At 51.8% G+C, this 20,657-nt stretch overlaps 1 protein-coding gene across 5 annotated transcripts in view; it reads right to left on the bottom strand.

Annotated features, from left to right (window-relative positions):
* Nucleotides 1-814: 814 nt before the first annotated feature.
* The window catches only part of RGS6 (regulator of G protein signaling 6), a 392,085-nt gene continuing 372,242 nt past the window's right edge, over nt 815-20,657 (bottom strand). For 2 of the 5 annotated variants that reach the window (XM_081117677.1, XM_081117676.1), the window contains exon 17: nt 3,276-4,735. In XM_081117677.1, coding sequence (XP_080973803.1) covers nt 4,685-4,735 — 51 coding nt within the window. In that variant the 3' untranslated portion in view covers nt 3,276-4,684. Of the gene's footprint in view, nt 4,736-13,150; nt 13,218-20,657 lie in introns of all 5 variants that reach the window. The other 3 variants (XM_081117678.1, XM_081117675.1, XM_081117674.1) reach the window with 3 other exon arrangements.

Here is a 20,657-nt window from a genome sequence, read left to right as displayed (position 1 = left end):
ACAGACCTGACATTTCGGGTGCGGTGACAGGTGTGACCTTGTGGGACAGGAAGTCCTGCTCTGGGAATTGGCCCAGAGGTTGAGAGACAAGTTGGTTTCCATGCAAATGTGACCCAAGACCCATTCCCATACCTCTAAGATCATTTTTACTTTCAGGAGCAAAATTTCTGCCACTGAAGTGAGCTGCTAGGTGCGAGCCTCGTCGTTAATAGGATTGTAGTACCGGGGGGGGGGGGGGGGGTTTGTTTTTTGTTTTTTTACTGTGTTGTCTTCCTCCTCTCTGTCAGCCTGACTTCCAGGCTCTCGAAGTCCGACTGCTTTGGCATTAGTGGGAGATGAGACCGTATGTCGCTCAAGAAACCGAGACTCTGTGTAAGGAGCACCGTCTGTATGCAGCATTTAGGAGTGTCAGAGCTGTGTCTGGCCACAGCTGCTGTTCGTTAGGCCACGGGGTTTCGTGGCTGAGCACAGACCGCAGGGCACAGAGACCACCCAGCCAAGGAGACCCTGGCAGAATCAGGGGCTTCAGCCTTCCGGTGATACAACCGTCCCAGCTACCAGGATGAGTACCACGCCCCAGAGATCTGGCTTTCCTGAGCTGTTCATCATCCTGCCAGGGAGTGATTCCCTGGCTCACAGGCTGTGTGTGTGTGCATGTGCATGTGAATGTGTGAGTGTGTATTTGTGTGTGTGTATGTGCAAGTGTGTTTAATGGGGCAGGTGGGGAGTAGGGAGTGGGGAGGGGTGGTAGATTTTCAGGTATATCCTGCCCAATGAACCCCCAAACCAAGGAGCCACACAGAATTAGCTGGATTATAGTGGGTTCAAGTCATTTATTTTTAGATTGTACCAGCATGTTTGGTTCTGGGGTCCAATCCCCAAATTCCAGAAAAATAAACTAATGAGAACCACATGCACTACGAGAAGGCCATTCTGACGTGTCCGTGATCATGCGGTGAGTGGGCAGAGAATACAGACCAGGAGCCCTGGGCGTGGGGTGGGGCCTCTCTCCCGGACAGATGGCAGCCCTGGCTCTGAGCCCTCACTGGGGCTGGGAAGAGGGCTGAGGCTGGGTCATTTGGACCCTGTCCCTTTACGGCCCCGGACCTCTTATTGCTACATTTGCTACTTTGCTACTTTATGGCCCCTGGGTTGTGCCTAGGGAATGCCTATCACTGGGTGGTACTAATGAGTAGGCTGCTGGCATCTGCTGTTGCCATGGTTACATGATCACAGGCCTCTCTTCAGAGGGTCCCATGGTGAGTTATCAGGGATTCATTTGGCCACTATTAGACCGTGTCACACATGGTCCTTGCTACATACTCAACTCGGCCAACCCCTTGGAAGCTGGTGACATGTTATCTCCTCCATTCCCAGGCTTCCCAGCTCCTGGACCCTGCTGCAACACCTCCCTCCAATACATTGCAAGACCTGAACACCAGAAGCCCTCAACCCTTCCCCGCTTCTGGAAAGGCTTCTTAGGGGTGGCTTTTGAAGTTCATGCACTTGAAGCACACTGGGAGGGGTGCATTTTAGGAAAAACATCAACTTCCACAACCAGCCAAAGGGCCAGATGGGCACAGGCTCCTGGTTCAGTGTCCTTTTGGTGAGGTAGTTTGAACACACCTGCAATCCTGTCAGGGGAGAAGCCCCCGGAGCATGTCCCCAGGTATTCACTGGTCCAAGAAGCAACTCAGAGTGGTGAGTTCTCTCCTGGGTGCTGGCCCATCCCTGACCTCAGCAGAGGTGGGCCCAGAGCATGGCCAGCTGACTGCACTGGTGGGCTGGGCCCTGCCATGTTCCTGGGGCACAGCAATACCTTCTCAGCAGATCAAAGCATCACTTTCTGGAAGGGCAGGAGCCTCTCCCCAGCCCAGAGAGGTGCTGTTGTGTAGGGCAGGCCCTCTGGCTGCTGCTGGGCATCTACATGTGCCAACCTACAAGTTTTACTTTTCCCATGTAGGTATGTGCCTGGTGTCTAAGTTTCTGTCCTGATGCTTTGGCCAGGGGGCTGCCAACATGACGTTTGCCCTATGGACCCTTGGTGGGGAGCTAAGGGAGCTTTTGGAGGCAGGAGAGCATGCTTTGTTGCAGAAGTGCCTTCAGAAGTCTAATCTGGTCTGAATTTTTGGCTGTGTAGACCAAGCCAGTGAGGAACTGGCCAAGACCAGATTTCCCAAGTGTGCTTCCATTCCAAGGTCTGTATGCTAGACTGGCCCGGGACTGGCCAACTTTGGCAGAGCAGCCTCGTTCCACCCTTTATTGTTAGACGTGATCTGCGATCTACTAGGAGCTCATAGTGGTGGCCACAGGACTGAGTATGCCTGGTTGCGAGGTGGGATGAGGGTGTTATTGCTCTGGGTTTGAATCCATCTGAAGTGCCCTGAACTCTACTGAGCCTACAGTCTGGTTGTCTCCTCTGGATGTCCCCAGAGGTGTTAGAGAGCTGTCAGCCTGCTCCATCTCAAGGCTGGAGTCTACCCGGCTTTAGGCGGGCCCTTTGGGAACCTCCAAGGTGGGCCAAGTCTCAGGCCAACATCACTCAGGAACAGCAGCCCAGGGGGCTGGGGAAGCCAGCCCTGCCCTGTCTGCAGCCATGGGAAGAGCAGGAGGATCAGGCCCTGCCTTGGATAAGTGAGGGCACTGAGGCTCCTGTTATTCTGGAACTTCCTGAGCCTTGATGTCAGCTTAGCCCAGGGACCCTTGGCAGGGAGCAGCTTACCTAGGGCAACGTGGGGTGCAGAGGAATTGTAACTGCAGTTTGGTTCTGTGTGAAAAGCAAGATAAAAAAGGGGGGAAGGAGGAGAGGAGGCCTCAGAAGACCCCGTCACATGGGACAGAGCTTCATTTTAGTCATCATCTCATATCTGCCGAGTGCCAGGCTCTGTGCTGAGGTCTTGTGGAGTCTGCGGAGTTTGTAATGCCACCTTTGGAGACACTGAAGACTCAACATGTGTCATCTAGTTTGTACCTAGAAGAGAGAGCAACTACTGCCAGGGGGGGAACTGAGGCATGGTGGTCAAGAACCCACGAAGGTATAACCCTAACCAAGACTCCTAATGCCCACGGTGGCCCCACTGTGATGAATGGAAGGCTGTGCCCTGGGGACAGGGCTCGGTAGAATCAGACATTTGACATGGCATGGGGGGGAGGGGGTCCAAAAGATGGTCATGGGAGCCCCCAGGGGGCAGGGTCTGCAAACAAGCTTACGTGCCTTTGGTCAACAGCTGGTGAATTTACCTATAGGAGTAAAGAAATACCAGTGATCGCTTTTTGCTTCTATGTTTGCTGTTTATATACTCCCAAGGGAGATTTTTCACCTATGGCCAAAAAATAGATCAAAAGAGGGTAGTTATAGCAGGTGGGGGAGTGAACATCCGAATTCAAACACACGTTGCGTAATACTGCTCTGTCTGTGGGCCTGTGGGAGTCATGATAATGACAATGATGAGAGCAATAGCTACCATTTGCTAAGCACCTACTGTGTGTCAGGCTCCTTACTCAGTGCTCTGCATACACTATCTCACAGCCAAGTGGGCAGATGGACATATTGACGCGCACACGACAGGAATACGAGTGGATCTCTTGCAGGTTTTCGCAGGGGCTGCTTTCTGCCTGCTTTTCCCCTTGATGACCGGCCTTGTTTAGTGGGTGCTGTGCTGGGCTGTCAGAGGACCACTTGGCTCTGGTCTAGTCCACCTGTAGCAGATTCCCCTTCAGCTTCACGCGCCCATCAGGATGCCACAGGGTGGGGGCTGCCAGCCCTGTGACCCAGCAACCCCCCCCTGGCTGGGAACCCTCCCAGCTCCCACCTGGGGCTGCTGGAGGGGAGGATCCCAAGGGCCTCTGAGTTCATGGCCATGTTTATTTTGAGTAAAACATGAGGGAACAAACCAAGGAAAGGGGGCAAAACCATTAAGTTATGAAACCATAAATTTTTAAAGAGATGGTCAGAACCCGTTAAGCCACTAGCTCTTTCACCTACACTGGTGCTTCTGGTGTTGGGCCCTTGACCGTTGACAGGACCTGAGGGCAGCCAGCACAGCACGCCTGTGGACACCTCTTCGAAGGTGGCCTCGAAGAACTTGTGCTGCAGCCAACCCTGAGGTTGCTCCTTGCTGACGTGCTGGGGACACGATGGGGACGTGTTGTGTGAGGGCGGTGGCCACAAAGATGGGGGAGGCGGGGGGCGATGGGGACACAGTGGCTGTGACTATGGTGGGTGCTGTGGGTGCACCAGAGAGACAGCAGGTGGGCAGGGCATAACAAAGGGTGTGCTCAGGGCCGGTGGTCCTTCTTGCGTTCGCTGGATGGCATGACCCCCAGGCAGTGGGAGGAGTGGCGATGAGAAGAATATATCTCAAGTGGTAGTCACAATATCCTACAAGATGCTCTCCCCTGAACGAGTCAGGCGTAAGGACCTCTTAGAGAGCAGGGTGCCGGCGCACAACTGTACAGGGGCGGGAGGGTTGTAAACGGGCCTCTACTGGGCCAACCCCAGGCTCTGTGGACTTTCTTTCAAGTCCTGTTCACCCACTGAGTCTCCCCGCGGTTGCCCTTCGTCGCCCTCACTCTTTCTCTTTCACAGTGACCAGATCTCCCCGCAGGGACACTCTGTCCGAGGATGTGGAGCGCCGCCTCCTGCCGGCGTGGTCCCCGGGCCCCGGCCCTGCGGTGGGGACGGTCAGGAGGACTGCATCAGGCCGGTGAGGCGCTTGCCCGCCAGCGACTTTCCCTGCAGAGACAGGCGACAGAGAGGCACGCACAGTGCACACACACAGGGACAGGGACAGAGACAGAGAGCCAGATAGGTGAATTAATTGTTGCACCACTTAACGGACTGACCCCTTTGACCTCTGGGTTTGGGAGCCTGAGCCGCAGTCGGAACAGCCAGAGTCTGGGCAGGTTTGGGAGGCAGGGTGTGCCGCTGGTACCCTTTTTGGGGTATGGGAATTTTACTTACCCCAAACCAGGCATTTCAGCCCTTAGGCCGAGTGTCTCCAATGCCTGTGGGCTGTCCCTGAACTTGATTTTATTCAAGCTTAGGAAGGGAAAGGTGGACTGGGGAGTAGCAAGATCAGGAGGGGTGAGCTGACCCAAACAGATGCTGGCTAAGGTTCTGGGTGATTGGAAACTAATGAATGAACGAGTAGTCTTAAGAATGCAGAAGACCTGTTTGAAAGGCAGGACACAGGCTTTGGGTCCTCAAGACGACCCAGTTCTGGACAACGGAAGTGATATTCATCAGGGCTCGGGGACCAGGCGGCCAGGTGCCACTGTGGACACCGGACAGTGCATTCCTACCACCTCCTATGTTCTTGGCTCCCTCTCTGTGGTACCCAGACCCTCCACATCAGGACTTTTACGTGCCCTTCTCTTACAACCTACGTAGCAGTTCTTCCTGAAAAGAAAATGAACTAGACTGTAAGGCCTGGCGCATGAGGTGCAGAGGGCCCAAGGGAGGAGGCGACTGCGTCCATTTCCCACTCCCCTCTTCAGAAATCCATAGCATCGGACCGAGGCCTAGAGGAGAGTGTGACTGGACCCAAGCCGATTGATCACTGCGCCTGAGAAAACACTCAGAACCCAGCCTATTACTGACAGGGGTCAGTGACACCACTGTCGTCCGTGAAGGGCAGCACATGATGACTCGACTGCACAGAGGCCACATTTGCCAGGGCCAGCAGTCCTTCATGTTCATTTCCAAGTGGGATGTGAGGGCTCAGCTTGTTTACTGGGCTTGGCTGCGTGTAAGCTGGATGTAATTAAAAAAATTGATCAGGCTTGTGAAGCCTGGTGGGGCACTCAATAAACCTGCTGATTGATGAATTGATGGATAATGGGAACATCTAACAAACGAACGGCACGGGCCGTGGCTCTGCTGGATGCAGGACCGTGTGTCATCTGGCTTAGTGCTCCATGAGGACATGGCAGCGTGACTGAGAATTCTGATGGCACGAATGGGAACTTGTCCCGAACTGGAGCTGCTCTCCGGGGCTATTGAAAAGCCTGCACTTTCCTCCTCCTGCTCTTTTTCTCCTCTCTTTCACCATCATCACTTTCTTTTACTCTTCATTTTCACTAGTGAGGCAAACTTTTCATTTTTTTCTCCCCATCTTAAAATGTGCGTGCACGCACACACACACAAAATCTCTCCATCACCAACCTTATCTGAATCTTCAAACACACAACACTTAGCCTGCCGCAGGATACATTTATACTAGGCTAAGGATTTTTAAATCAGATTAAAAAAAACTCCTAGGGGGTTACAGTGCCAGTCCTTGCAAATCACTAAAAGCAGGTGGCCACTCCTCTGTGTAGAGAGGGCCAGGTGCAACAGAGCTGGCAGGAGGCAGAGGCCGACCTTCAGCCCCCCTCCCGCCAGCCCTGGATGCTCAGGCACACTCAGCAGCACTCTCCTTGACTGCCCTTTCTCAGATGGAGCTCCAGGCATTTGTCATTCAGTTGGCTCACCTGGGATTGTGCCTTCTCAAAGCAGGCCCGAAGGCAGAAAGCATGGTGTGTGTGTGTGTGTGTGTGTGTGTGTGTGTGTGCGCGCGTGCGCTTGGTCCTCTCTGGGAAAATGTGGGGCTGATGAGTTAGGGACCCTGTGGTCCGAGTGTTCTGACAAACCTCTCCAGCCCATTTACCCATGTCCATTGTTGCTCATATGAAAAGCACCAAGGAACTTTGCTTTCTTTCTTATTGCTGTGGTAACACACACACCAAATACAGGCTCCCCCCAACCCCACTTCCATCCCTCCTCCACCAGGGCCACAAATTACACATTATGTTCCCAAATACATATGTTCCAATTTTGCCATACACAGCATTTGGGGCTCTGATTTAGCTGGTGGAAATGTGAGAAAAAAAAATCACTAAAGCTTCCACATCACAGTCTGTGTCCAATGGTATGTTAAAAGCTCAGACAAAGAAGGTGAGGTTACCAGCATCCAAACCCTCATTACAGCTCCTTCCTCATTAGTGAGGTCATTTTGGCTGGAGAGGGGGCTGTGGGTTGAGGGCAGCTGGAGACTCCATTTCTGGAGGATTGTGTGACTGTTTGTTTTAGCTGAATTTGACCCTGAGGCCCCCCCATCCTCCATACCTCCCAGTTCTATGGAGTGGGTTGGGCTGGGCTTGGAGGCTCTAATTAATCTCTTCCTGCCTCGATCGGATCCTGGAGCTCACCAGCAACTGCTATGACTCCAAGGACCTGTGGCCAGCCCATCAATCCTGCCCCTCCCCTTCCCCTCAGCTGCTGCTTTTCTCTGGACTTCAGGGGCAGGGGGTGCAGCTGCCCTAGAGAACGCACAATCCAAGTGGTGCTCTTTGGCATTGCTCTCTCCCTCTCCCCACTCCTGTGCTCACGCATTTGCCAAATGCCAGTTGCTGCTAAAGGAGGTCCTGAGGGTTCGGGTCTGGCTGGTGGGGGTGGGGGGGTTGGGGGGCATGCAGCTCAGCCCAGCTGCAAATCTGTCTTCTATGCAGTGACCTCCCGGGTGAGGCTGGAAGGTGGTTACTCATGCAGGACACAGGCAGGGCTGGATGCCTGGCCTTGGGCTTTGGGGAAGAAATCCTGCCATCACTCTGGCTTAGCAGCTGCCTCCCTTCTGAAGAGCTGAGATCCCTGTAGTTTCCAGGGATCAAAGTGAAATCTGACAGCAGAGGCTACCTGTGTTCAGAGATGAGCTGTCTCAAGGTCTGCGCTGCTCGGGGCTTGCTGCTCTGCCCAGAGAGAGGGGAGAACTCCAGCCCACGCCCTCTAGGGCTCTTCTTTCTCTTCACCTCCATCCCTGCCTTTAGTTTGGGTGCTTCTGTGGGAAACACTTAGGAGGGGAGGAGTAATTCTGCCTCTGCCTGCCGTCTGTCTTGCATAGTTATGGGGGAAGCCATTGTTTCAAGGTCTGAATGTGTGATGTTCCCCAGAGCCAGTCAGTTGGGAACGGATCCTGGTGCCAGGAAACTGCAGCCAGCTCGGACCGAGGCCTTGGCGCAGCTGAGCAAAGCAGCTGAAGGTGGTGGGAGATGCTATTAGCAGGAGGCCTTTGTGCAAGTGGAAAAATATACAGTGATTGAGGACTGAGCTGCAGAAGGTACATTCCAGAGACATCAAAGCTTTGCATACAGACAAAGCGCTTTTCACCTTCGTGACCTTTGTCAAAGTTTAATCCAATGGAATTTGGGATCCTTCAATTTCATGGACCACGGGCTCAGTGCTGGGCTCACCAACACCCACACGTTCACTTCCCACCCTGGCTAATCATTTGAGCTCTGTGGCCATCTTGACAGCTAGAAGCTGGCAAGAAGGTGCTCATGGAGTTCTTTGTTTCTAAAAGAAAAGGCACAAAAGGAATGGCTCCCTTTTGGGCAGTGCTTTAAGGAAAATCGACATGCTGATTGACATGCTGTGGCTCTGTGCATTGCACCTGCAGATACTAATCAACGAACATGCATGATCCGGGTTACCAAGACCTACTGCCACTTACCTGGGAGACTGATGCTAAACTCTTTGGCTGGGAGAAGGGCTGTGGTTCAGAGAGTAGCCCTGGGGTTAGATGGCATATTGGGGGCAGCAGAGCCAAGCACTAGGGGCTCAGGCAGGACCCTTTTCAATGCTAAGGGGGATGGTGGTAAAGACATCTGAGCTGCTCATGAGATTCTCTTGCTGATTTGCCCAGATGACCTAAGACCAAAGCTACAGATCTTGAGTCCACCAAGTCTAAATCCATGCTACTATGGGGCTAGCAATTAACTGTGGTTGTCTCTGGGGGTGAGGGATGAATTGATTAGAGTGGGGCATGAAGGAACTTGCTATGGTGATGGGGTGTAGGTTACACTGGTGCATACATTTGTCAAGTTCATTGAACCACACATTTCAGATGTGTTCATTTTGCTATATGTAGTTATACCTCAAAAGAAAAAAAATTAGACAAAAATCCCAGTTATCACATTTTGCTTTAAAATTCCCCACCCCTTACTTTTTCAGTTGCCTTTCAGCTAAATTCAGTGCTTCCCTCCAATATAGGAGACACCCAGGCTCTCCTGTCCAGGGAACTAGAATTTGCAGCAGAACACATGTGGAGCACTATTCCTAGTCTCCATTGATTCAAACAGATCACCTTGTTGGGACACACAGGCGTTTTTATTCTTGCTAATGAAAAATGGTGTTTTGCTGAACAGGGCTCACCAAGTGACCTCACAGACAAGAAGTGGGAGGCCCCAGAGAGGAGCTGTCCTCCTAAGGAGACTGAAGGTCATCTAGGAGTAGATGATACTCAAGTTTATAAATGAGAGTGTGTGTGGAATCACAGTGCTGGGGGAACTTGCTAAGAAGAGCAGTCAGGAGCCTAAGAGTCAGGTGGAAAAGTGAGGTCCCTGACTTGGGTTTGGCAGGAGGAAAGGAAGCCAAGGACCTGCCTAACTTCATTGGGTGACTTTCCTGGAGGTTGATGCCCATGGTGCCCATTCTCCACTGAGCAAAGCGAAAGGAATGTGTTTCAAAGGGAACATAAGGAATTCTGTGGCATCTCCTTTCTTGACGATGTTTAAAATTAGGGAAAGAGTGCCATTTGCTTGGGATAGTTTAAAGGTCTGAGAAACTCTGGCAGGGTATGGTAGAAAAATCCATACTTAATATAGAATAGTTTCAAAAAAAACCTTTTCAACTCTCAATCTCTTATCACCCTCTATTGAACTTTGTGAGGCAAGGTGGGAGATGAAATGGAAAAGCCAGGTTATGGGACAAGCCAAAGACTGCACCCTGTGGACCCAGAGCAGAGCTGGGCGAGGGGTGCGGGGGAGGCGAGGCTGTTTCAGGCCTTCGTAGTGGGGGGCAGGAGCCTGGGTCTGGGTCTGCACTACTCCCGGGCCCTTGCCGAGCTTTCTGATCTCTCTCGGGAGCTAAAGGGCATTTAATTTAGTTTTAAAATATCCTCTTTATTGGACTTTTTAAAAGATACCACAAACATAAAACAACACCCAAATAAAAAAAATCAACAAGATATAGGTGAAAATTAAATTAATAAAAAAGGTCACTGGCTGAAGAATTAATATATATTCATGTATATTTAAGTCCGTTAAAAAATAAGGGCTATGATTAAAATGAAAATAACGGATTCTTTTGCAACAACCCACCATCTTATGTGTAGTATAGTGTTACAAACAACCAGGTTTTGCCACATAAACAAGCAGCTTTTTCCATTCTGTGGAATCTGCCAGAAGGCATGTCTTTGTAAAGCAATTCTCACAAAATGTCACTGGGACCACAGCAGGTTCAGACACCTGACTGTAGCCTGTATTGTCAACTATCAGTGCTTTTTTTTTCCCTTTAAAATTTTAATTTAGAAAAGATGAGTTGCCAGCCCTCCTATTTGAACTAAAATTGAAAGGACCAGTCTATCCCCTGATCTCCCAGGGACGTTCTCTTTGAATTTCTTATTCCTGCCCAATGGGGTGGCATCGGTATCCCTTGTACCCTCTCTTCTCAAGTGCCCTCCTCTTCAACTTGCCCAGAGCTTGATGGTGGCAGGGTGGGGATGGTCTCATTACCAGGGGCACAGGTTTGCTGCTGAAGACAGTTACTAATGGTCACCATTGATTGAACATTGAACAACGATTGTGTGTCAAGCACACTAGACTTTTCAGACACCTGTGCTAATGCCCACACCAGCCTTGCCACTTAGGTATTACATTATCCCCCACTGGACAGATGAGAGCTTGAACCACTAGCCTGAGAGCAGGCAGCTAGCCAGTGGCAGAGGGAGTGGGCTGGCCTTCATGACCCACACACCTACTTTGTACTCGACCATCATTCTCAAAAAAGGAGGTGGGTGGAAACGCTCAGGGACTAAGGACTCCTCCATCTCTACCCACACCACACCAGTGGTGGCTGTTGCAAGGCCAGGTGAGGCCACCACGTTGTTTGTGGCCTTGTGCAATTGGTGCCAATGCCTCTGGGATCTCCATAGCAACTGTTCAGGGAGGAGAGAAGCAGGTGTGATGTTTACCTTTCTCAGGAGGGGCAGGCAGAGCTGCCTTACTCCAATGAGAACCCAGTGCCTAAATTGGGGTGTCCCAGCCCTGGATGGGTGGCTCAATTGGTTGGAGCGTATTCCCCTGCACCAAAAGGTCGCGAGTTCGATTCCCAGTCAGGGTACGTACCTAGGTTGAGGGTTTGATTCCTGGTTGGGGCACATGCAGGAAGCAACTGTGAAGGAGGCAACCAGTGGATGTTTCTCTCTCACATCAATGTTTCTCTCCATGCCCCCCACCTAGTTCCTCTCTCTAAAAAATCAATAAAAACATATCCATAAGTGAGGATTGAAAAAAAAACTTGAACTCTTAAGCAAAATAAAATGAAGAAGTAATCATTTTTAGAAATCGGGGTGCCCCAGCCAGGCAGAGGCAGCTTTCCCTGGATGATGTTCCTGGCATCCCTGCCTCCCGCCTCCCGTGATGTTCATCACTCGCAGGGCTCTCTGCACAGGCCGGCCTCTGACTGCTAGTTCTGGTGGGTGGTGGGAGACCTTGCTTCGTGGTCTCCAGCAGTGCAGGGGCAGATCCGGAACCAGGCAGGCATGCCAGGAGTGCCAAGCCTCAGCAGCTGTGCCCTACACTGGTGGCGCGATGCCCAGGCACAGACAGCCTGGCCTCCATTCCAAGTTGTGCATTCCCACCTTCCTGTCCCTTTTTCTCGTCCTGCAGGAGAAATGCCCCCTTTTTACTACCGGATCTCTCTTATCTCCTTCCTCTAGCTCTGACTGAGCAAGCAGGTGCTCCGCCACACGCAGCCTGCAGGAAGTCCCTGTTGGACTCAGGAGCGGGGCGGAGGCGGGCAATCGCTCACAGGCCCCCTCAGTAGCACGCCTTCCGCTAGCCTGTGCCAGGCCTGCCTCTTCCTCGCCTCCTCCGCAAATGTACTTTGGCATCTCAGCTCTGGTTCACTCCAAATTAGGCAAAGGTCAAAAGATGCAAGGAAACAGGGACATGGCTGTGTTGCTATTGGCAACAACTCGATGCTACTTTTTCCAACTAGGAAGCTCAAGTGACCCCTGACTGGCTACAGGGGCGAGTGCTGCTGAAGTTCAGTGGGCGAGACGGCAGGGGGAATCACTTGCTTGGCCGTGTGATTCTCCCATGGAACCACGAGGCCTCTAAATCCACCCTCCTTAGGGCACCTCTCATCTTCTGCAAACACATTCACCCAAAACATGTCCATTGTTTGGGGCCCTTGGTTAAGCCAGGTGCCAAGGCAGAGCATTCGAGGCACAGGCCATTGACATGCTGACCACCCCTACACCCAGAAGCATAACCTTTCCATGAATGGCCATGTCCATTTGGACACATATACAAAGAGGGCCGGCTCATTTCTCTTTCCTCCCTACCACCAGGAATGCAGTTCGGCAGGCATTTCTCAGACATGTATTTCTAACCTGGAAAGGTGTCGCAGGGGACGGGTCAAGCAGCATTTTTCAAGGGATCTCTGGATAGAAAGTGGAGCTGATGGAATTCCTAGCCATAGGGAACCTTCTTGCTTCCCTATGGACCCTTTTCACGTCACTGCAATGCTTTTGGTCTCTGTGGGACAGTGGATGGGTGGCTGCCCGGCCTTCTCCCCCATGGAGGGGCAGGCAGAGCTGCCTTACTCCAATTAGAACCAGCTCTACAGAATGTGAGATTGTGTTTCCTGCAGGGCTTGGCTGTGGGCCAGCGAGGAAGGGTTCTGGGAGTTGTATGCGGGAGATGAAGCCTAAGGGTGCCGCTGCTGGGTTAAAAAGCATCTTCAGAGGTGGTGGGCATTTCTGTCCTGTCCTGCTAGGGGTCCAGGAGAAGTAAGCTAAAAGATCAATACCTAAAGATATTATTTGGACATCGATTCTGGGACAAGGGACTCAATGTCATTTCTGAACCCCTCAGCTCCTTATTTCTTAGGAAGAAGATACTATGGTTGCAAAAAATGGGCAGGAAAAATGCAGACACCGAAAAATGGGTGCCGCTGACTGTCCATGAGACAAGGGTGTTGATACAGGTGTGGTGGGCGGAGATGAGGCCATGGGCAAACAGAGCCATCTCCTCAGAATCCTGGAGCACCTTCTGCACAGAAGGATCCCAGAGAAGGTTAGAGAGTGCGGACGCCGGGGTCACTCACCCACTGCTGGAAGGAAGCCACCTCGGGGGTGAAATGCAGCGGCCATTCTGACTCTGCGCCAGCAGCACTAGGCAATTGTGTTTTTAGGAAGGGAAGTGAAGAGTAACTTATCCAGCTGAAACCATGAAGACCTGTGGCTTTAGGGGAGCCCCTGCCCAGGCAGCACACAGCTTGGCGGGCATGCGATCCATGCACAGGCCACATGCACGTCTGCTACACATGCACCATACACTGAACATGGAGGCGTCTCGGGCAGGCAGCACAGGCATGCACGTATGCAGCTGTGCACATGCCCATGCGCATGGTTACACCACAGCCACCTACCCAAGCATCGCATGCAAGGTGCATAAGCAGCCACAGGATTGGCTGGAGAGCTTTAACATCAGGCCCCTAGGATGCCAATCCTTGACAAACGCCACGAACTTAAAGCATTTACCTTAAGATACATATATAAACCTGAATTCTCCCCCAGGAAAGAGCCATTTGTGTCAGTGGAAACAACCTCTCAGCTTCTGTTTCTGTCAATACTACAAGCAGGAGGAGCGTGCACCCCAGGAGTCTGGTTTATGGGGATTTCAAAGCATCCCCTGTCACCTGTTCTTGACTCCTCCAACAGCCCCACCTTGCAGGACATGGTGGAAAAATGGAAGCCTTTGTCTACCTGGCAGATGGAGCAGGTGGGCGTGGTGAGGCTGTACTGCTCAGGGTGGCCCCGGGTGGGCAGACAGCTGAGAGGAGGTGGTCTCTGGGCATGAGGCTTCTGCTGTGCCGAGTGCTACATCTGGAGGGTTGGATTTCATACTCCGATCGTGGGGGAAACTATTCCTGACCTGTGTCTGGAAGCAGGAGGCATTTGTAGGGTCCCGCACCTCAGCAGGGCAGCCCATGCCAGATCCTGACAACATATGTAATGTTCCCGATGACTCTCTCCACCTCCTGCCTCCACAGAGCTGCAAGCCCCCCAGCTCCCACAGCTTCCAGGATGTGCTTAGGGGACCTGGGAATTCTGGCACTGCAGTCCCTCCATTCCCAGGAAAAGCAGAGAAACCAGCTCTCTGGGTCAACTTTAAAAATAAGCCAACAATAATAGCTACTATTTATTGAGCAGTTCATTGAGCTGGTCACTGTATAAATAAATGTGCTTTGCACACATTGTCATATATGAAATAACCACCTACTCATCCTTAACTACAAAATAAATATAATAATACCAACCTCACAGAATATTGTTGGAAATTAAATAAGGTAATAAGAGCTTAGCATGGGCTGCAGATCATCATAATAATGAAAATAACAATATAAAGAACCATGCTTGAGCGCACACACTATAAACACTGTGCTAAGCACCTTATGTATTTTCCCCACTTAATCATTTACTCTTATCTCTCTTTACAGATGAGGAAACTGAGCTGCCTGTCACCCAGCTAAGTGGTAGAGCTGGAGTAGAACCGAAGTCCCTCTCAGGCCAGGTCCAGCGTGACGCCGATGGCCATAGTATGTAACATGATGAACCCTCAAGAAATGAAGCCACCGCTCTCATGCCCCCATTTAATGCCACTTGACACAGTAGGCTTCATTATACCCGTCAGGCAAGTGAGTGACCTGCTGGGGTCATACTCCAGTATAAGGGGGAGAGACAGGATTCAACCAGGGCTGCCATCTCTAACTCAGCCCACTCCTCTGCATTCTGGTGAGAGGGACCCTGTTTTCAGCGGGCAAAGCCAGCAGGTCATCATAGGGCATGAGCATGCAGTTGGGGGAAATGTTGCTGCTGGATTTTTGACAGCATTTAACCCCAGCTGGGTGGTGGTGTTCAGTCACACCCCACATGCTGGCTACTGACAAATTCAGGAGGGTCTGGAGGGCTCAGGGCAGGCAGCCACTAGGGGCCAACCAGAGCCTCTCCAGGCACACTCCTGCTGGGGCAAGACGCACCTTGCTGTGTATCATTCGTGTGTCCTGGCAGGATGGAGAGGAAGGGGACCCAGTCGCTAAACCTGAGTGAAACAACTGAAGGGCAGTCTGGGGGCTCTGGTGGCCACCACCCCACCTGTACCCCTTCCTAGTGACCCTTCTCATAACACCCTATAGATCTAGAAACAATTCAGGGAATCTATGATTGAGGGCTCGCAAATGACGGGCTCTGCAGCTTCTCGTCACCGAGGAAACCTCCATGCAGCTATGACCTCCGGACAGTGATCACTCACAGAGGCTAATGATTGACTTCTTTCCACATTTAGAATTATGGATGCCCTGTGTGGAACCTTCCAGTGTCATCCAGGAGCGAGAACCCATCAGAATTTCCCCGCTGGGTTTGCTGCAGGTTACAAGGTTGGGTTGAGGTTTTCATTGGCTGCTTCATCTCCATTTCAAACTTCACCTGCAATGATGGAAAGGCCAAGCCTGGATCCCTGCTTGATGCTCCAATTGGCATGGGGTCCAGCTGCACCCTGCTCTTGGTACAAATAAGAAAAGGCCAGGAGAGGGGGAAAGAAGGTTCCCCGACCCTGCGAAGAAGTATGGCTGTCCCCTGGATTCCCATACCTTTCTCCCCCACCTCTTCTCTCCAGGCACCAATAGGGCCTGACAGTTTTGAAGGAGTGTTTGAGAGAATATAGTAATAATCGACTGAGTTTTCTTTAGCTTTCAAAAATATCTTATTAAAACTTTACTGACTTTACCCAGATCACCATGTTTAATGAGAGGCCTCAAAGAATTTGAAAGCAAAAGATGAGGAGAGGAAAAAGCCATAAGCTATGATCACCATAATTAGACAATCCCATGATGAGTTGAAAGCAGCCCTGGTGAAGCCCAGGAGAGAGGAGAGAGAGTCTTTTCAATGGGGTTGGCCTTCGGAACAGCTAGAAAGAGCATGTGACATGAGAGCCCCTCCCTCCCCCTGAATTGGGCTGAAGCGGAGTCCTCAAGGCAGGGCCCAGGAGGAGTGTCCCTGGGAGGGCAGTTTCTCCTCAGTCTGAGGCCTCGGGGGGCATGTTCTGCTCCTGGCAGGGCAGAGATGCTTTCAGTGGCAACTGCCCACCTGAAATCTGCAACTGGCTTTGTCATCTCTTCTGCTTTCAACAAAACACCTTTCCCGGATAGGAATGACAGGCCAGGCTTTCCCCCGCGCAGAGCCAGGTGCCCTCCGCACATGCCCACCCCAGCTGGGCTTGGCCTGCCCGCACTGCAGCCGCTCAGCCTCCCCGTGCCAGCGGGCGCCTGTGCCCCTGCTCACTGACCTCCCTTTAGGCGCTCAGGGGGAGGGCCCTGTTGTTGGGGCTCAGCTGCAGCAGCAGCAGCAGCAGCAATTGGCTTAACCCCCTCCCCAGCCCCGCCCAAATAAAAACCTCCAAAAGGCAAGGATGACATGGGAAGGGCAGTAATTTCACTCTACAGTTTCCCTAGCTTTGAGTGTCATCTGGCTTTTTCACCCTCAAGGCAGTCTCAGCAAACTCCCTCCACAGGATCCGTTCTTCTTGTCCACAGCTTATTTATAAACCACAGAATAAAGTGCAGCGGGATCCATTTACCGGATACTTAATGCATCAGAGGATTCCACTTGGAAGAGATGATGGAATCCAACGCAGAAACCTGCTCTACAATATCCTTGGTCATTCAGCTCCTGAGCATTTCCAGGGAGCTCATCGTTCCTTGAGGTGACATGTTCCGCGGCAGGGAAGTTGCTATGGTTAGACTGTGCTTCAGTAGAGTGACCCGCCCCATAGCTTCTCCCCATTTGTTCTAGCTTTGTCTGGAACAATCCAGAAATGTCCACTCACTGTGGAAGACAAACAAGTATATCTCATGATGGTTATTGAGTCTCCTTAGGGGCTAAACATCTTTATCTACTCCACTCTCAGCTGACACGGCCTCCAGATGCCCAGTTATTCCTTCTGAACTTCTCTAGATTGTAAAAGCTCCCGATGAAATGTGAGGGCTTAAAACCAAGACTCAACACAGTCTGGACAGCACAGAAAACAGCGAAATGCTTCTGTCTTCTGACCATGTCACATTTGTCACTGCAGCCTAAAGTTGCTTTAAAAAAGGGGGGGTTGCATCCTGCTTTTGCTTATAGTCAACTACAACCCCAGAATCTTCTTTTTTCCTTGCATTTCGGTGAAAAATTCAAATGCCATTCTGTAGTTGTGAGGCTGAATTCTTTTTTAACATAAATTTTATCTGGTTAAATTTTATCTAGTTGTTTCTGACCCATCATCCCACCTGAAGGAGATACTTTTCAAATATAATTTCATTATGTACCAACTGAGCAATACCTTGCAGGCCTGGGTCTTTGAATACCATCGGCATGTTTGTTTCCTCACCCAACTCATCAAAAAAGACGTCGGATAGGACAGGGCTGTGGCTGGACCCTGTGGCCACAACCAGAAATTGTCTTTTCTGTTGACATAGATCTATGGATTTGCCCTCTTACCAGCCATTAAGACACTGTTAGATACATATTGCTTTACCTAATTATGGGCAAACATTGAGGGAGTAAAGGTGAGAGGGAGAGGGGTAGAAATGGACATTATTTTCAACCTTATTGGGCTAATATCAGGTCACAAATAAATATTCTCTGGAGCAGAGGATGCAGTTGTGATAGTCACCCTTCCATAGGAGGCCAGGCTGATGGGAGGGTGTGGTACTTCCTGCCAAATATTACAGTGGCGAGGCCCACCCTTTTTGGGGCTGTGGTGCCCTTGCTCAGGCCAAAAATGGTTTGATGGTGACTTGGGCCCATGGAAGAACCGCTGCCGTTTGCCCCTGCCACTGCTGGGTGGCTACACACTCCCAGGCCTGTCCACCTTCCCATCTACTCGGGAACGGCTGAACAAGCACCCAAGGGTCCTTCTCTCATTGGCCTTCGGGAACATCCCTAAACTGAAAATCCCGCTGCTCTGCGCTCTTTTTGTCCCATTTACTATTGCGCTTTATAGCAACGTTCCACAGGCTGTTCCTACGTAAGGATTTGCATCCCGCCCTCCTTCCAGAATGTCATGCTTCCCAAACTTCATTACACCAAAGATACTCATTCCCTGCCTAAAAAGGGGGAAGGTGCCTTGTTAGGTCACCAGGAGTCCCTTTTGTGGGGGATGCCGTGCGGCCTCACTTCCCAGCCTTGGAAGTGCTCAGACCTTGAGCTCTCTGACGTCCAACTCTCCAGTTGGACACAGGCAGGACTGGGCCTCCTCTCCCTGACCTTGGCTTTGGCAGCTTCGTCCCCTCCCTAGGCTCCTGCTGTTCCAAAGCCCGACTAACGCCGGCGGTTTCTCTCTCCTGCCTCCCAGGTGGTGCCCCTGCTCCCCCGGCAGGAAGCGGGTGTCCTGTCCCCGAGTGGTCTGCACGTCCCGCTGTCCACCCGGCTGAGGGCCCTGCAGTCCCCTTCACTCTGTCTTCTCACTGGACAGATGGGAGCCTGGAGCTGTCAGAAGTCTGACTGGACCAGTGACAAGGAACGAGCTGAAATCCCACAACCCCGTGAGCCACTTCTAAAGTGAGAGCTCCTTCCAGAAGGATGCCTTTCCTGGGTGGGGGAGGGGAGGAAGGCTCTGCTATGGCGAAGGGCTGCAGGTCACCTCCCAAAATAGATCCCCGCCTGGCACGTACACACAGTGTGCCCCCAGCCTGCCTTGCGGAGACTGGCAGGGGACGCGATTGGATCCGAATCAGCGGCTGTAAACACACAGCTGTGCCTTTCTGCCTCAGAGGACTTGGATTTGCACTTGGCTGCTCGCACACGGGGGTCAGGGAAGGCGGGAGGGGCTGGGTGGGGAGAGGAGGAGGGGAGCGGCCTGCAGGGCCTTGCTCTCCCCAAGTGTCCCCACGTGTGTGTGTGTGTGTGTGTGTGTGTGTGTGTGTGTGTGTGTGGTGGTTGTGTTACACTCTGTTTTTTCTCTAAGTGGCACTCCATGGGGAGGGCGCTTTTGGCTGCGTTTGGTTGACAGGTTGAACCATCAACTGCAACAGCTGGTGGGGGCTGGGGGTGGGAGTAGAGGACATCAGTCCTTGTACCCAGACAGTGGCAGGGCCTAGGGCTGAGTTACTCAAAAATGACAATCTCTGATCCTTTTTGATAGTAAGTCTCACTCCTCCCAGAGTTTCAGAAAGAGCCTCCATCTCCCACCACGTTGAGGCACTCCATTGATTTGTCTTCTCTGTATCCACCCGCCAAGCTGATTCGGTTGTCCTACATTTTATGGTTTGTTTATAAAAAATAGACATTTTCATTTTTCAGCTACAAAATTATAATATTAAATATGCTTTTTCAAGCTTTACTTGTAGCCAAGATGGAGAGGGAGAGTAGAGGCCAGGGGAGACTTAACCTACTACCGATCGTGAGCAGGATTACAGGGGCTCTCTGACCTTGTTTTGCCCTGTTCTAGGAGAGGACAGTGACAAGCTGGCCCAGAGATCTCCAGGGACTCGGAAAGTGTGGTGGCAGGTGAGCAGCAGAGTGAAGCTGAGGTCCCCAAATGCTCACATTTCATTCCTTGCCATGCCCCACAACACACAGCGAGGTGACAGCGCCCACACTGGGGCCCACTCCTCTGCCCAGCTGACCTCACTCCTCACGCCCAGACAGACCAGGTGGGTGTCCATCCCAGAAGAAAGGGGACTGCAGAACTGGCAGTCGCCCTCCCGGGGTCACAGTGTGCAAGGGAGCCCTGAGCAGTGCAGGGAGCCAGCCTGTGGCTTAGGCAGCCTGCGGCACTCAGTTCTAGCGCTTTATCCTCCAATCCTGGGTGAAAAATGTTAACTACCCACCCAACTCAGTTCTCTCCGTGGCTTATTTCCTGGCCTCAAAGACTGGCAGCCACTTCCCAGGCAGGCAGGCAGCTCTTCTCTTATTCTGAGCGTGATTAGCACAGCTCAGAAATCTCAGGATGGAAAGAAGCACAGACCTGTGGATATTCCCAGCTGAAAAGTCCATACAGATTATCAAGTCCAAGCCAATGTACAACGGAGGAAAAACCAATGCTCAGAGAGGGCCCGTGATTTGCCTGAGGCCACAAAGCTAGCAGGTTAAGGCTGGAAACAGGAGCCACTCAGCATGCGGGCTGCTGAGGAGTTTCACAGAGTCCCAGGAGAAGTCCTCACTGCCCCCAAAGGGAAGATTTTCACGCTTTCCCTCCCAAATACTGCTACGGATGTCCACCCCCATCTCTAGGCAGGCCGGGGTTTCACTATCTCTGGATCTCTGGTCTCTGATATGGGAGATGCTGGCAGTCTAGTCTGTGATCCAGTGGTCTCAGAGGGGCCCAAGGACTGTTTGCAATCAAAACCAACCCTGTGGAAAAATTTTTAGCCAATGGTCCCTTGCTGAAGGCTGGAAAGTATTTTTTCAACTGAGGTCAAAGCCCTCTGGAGGCTCTGCTGGGTCTAGGTATCTGAGAACTTATTCCACCCCAGTACATGCTGTTCCCCGTGATTGGCTGAGGGGGAGGGGAAAGCAACCTCCTCTGGGAAGGTGCTGCTAATGCAGTTGGCTCAACACCCTGGACATCTG

Source organism: Miniopterus schreibersii, assembly GCF_964146895.1.
Source record: "Miniopterus schreibersii genome assembly, chromosome: 1".
Lineage (NCBI taxonomy): Eukaryota > Metazoa > Chordata > Mammalia > Chiroptera > Miniopteridae > Miniopterus > Miniopterus schreibersii.
This window is presented reverse-complemented; position numbering and strand designations above follow the sequence as displayed.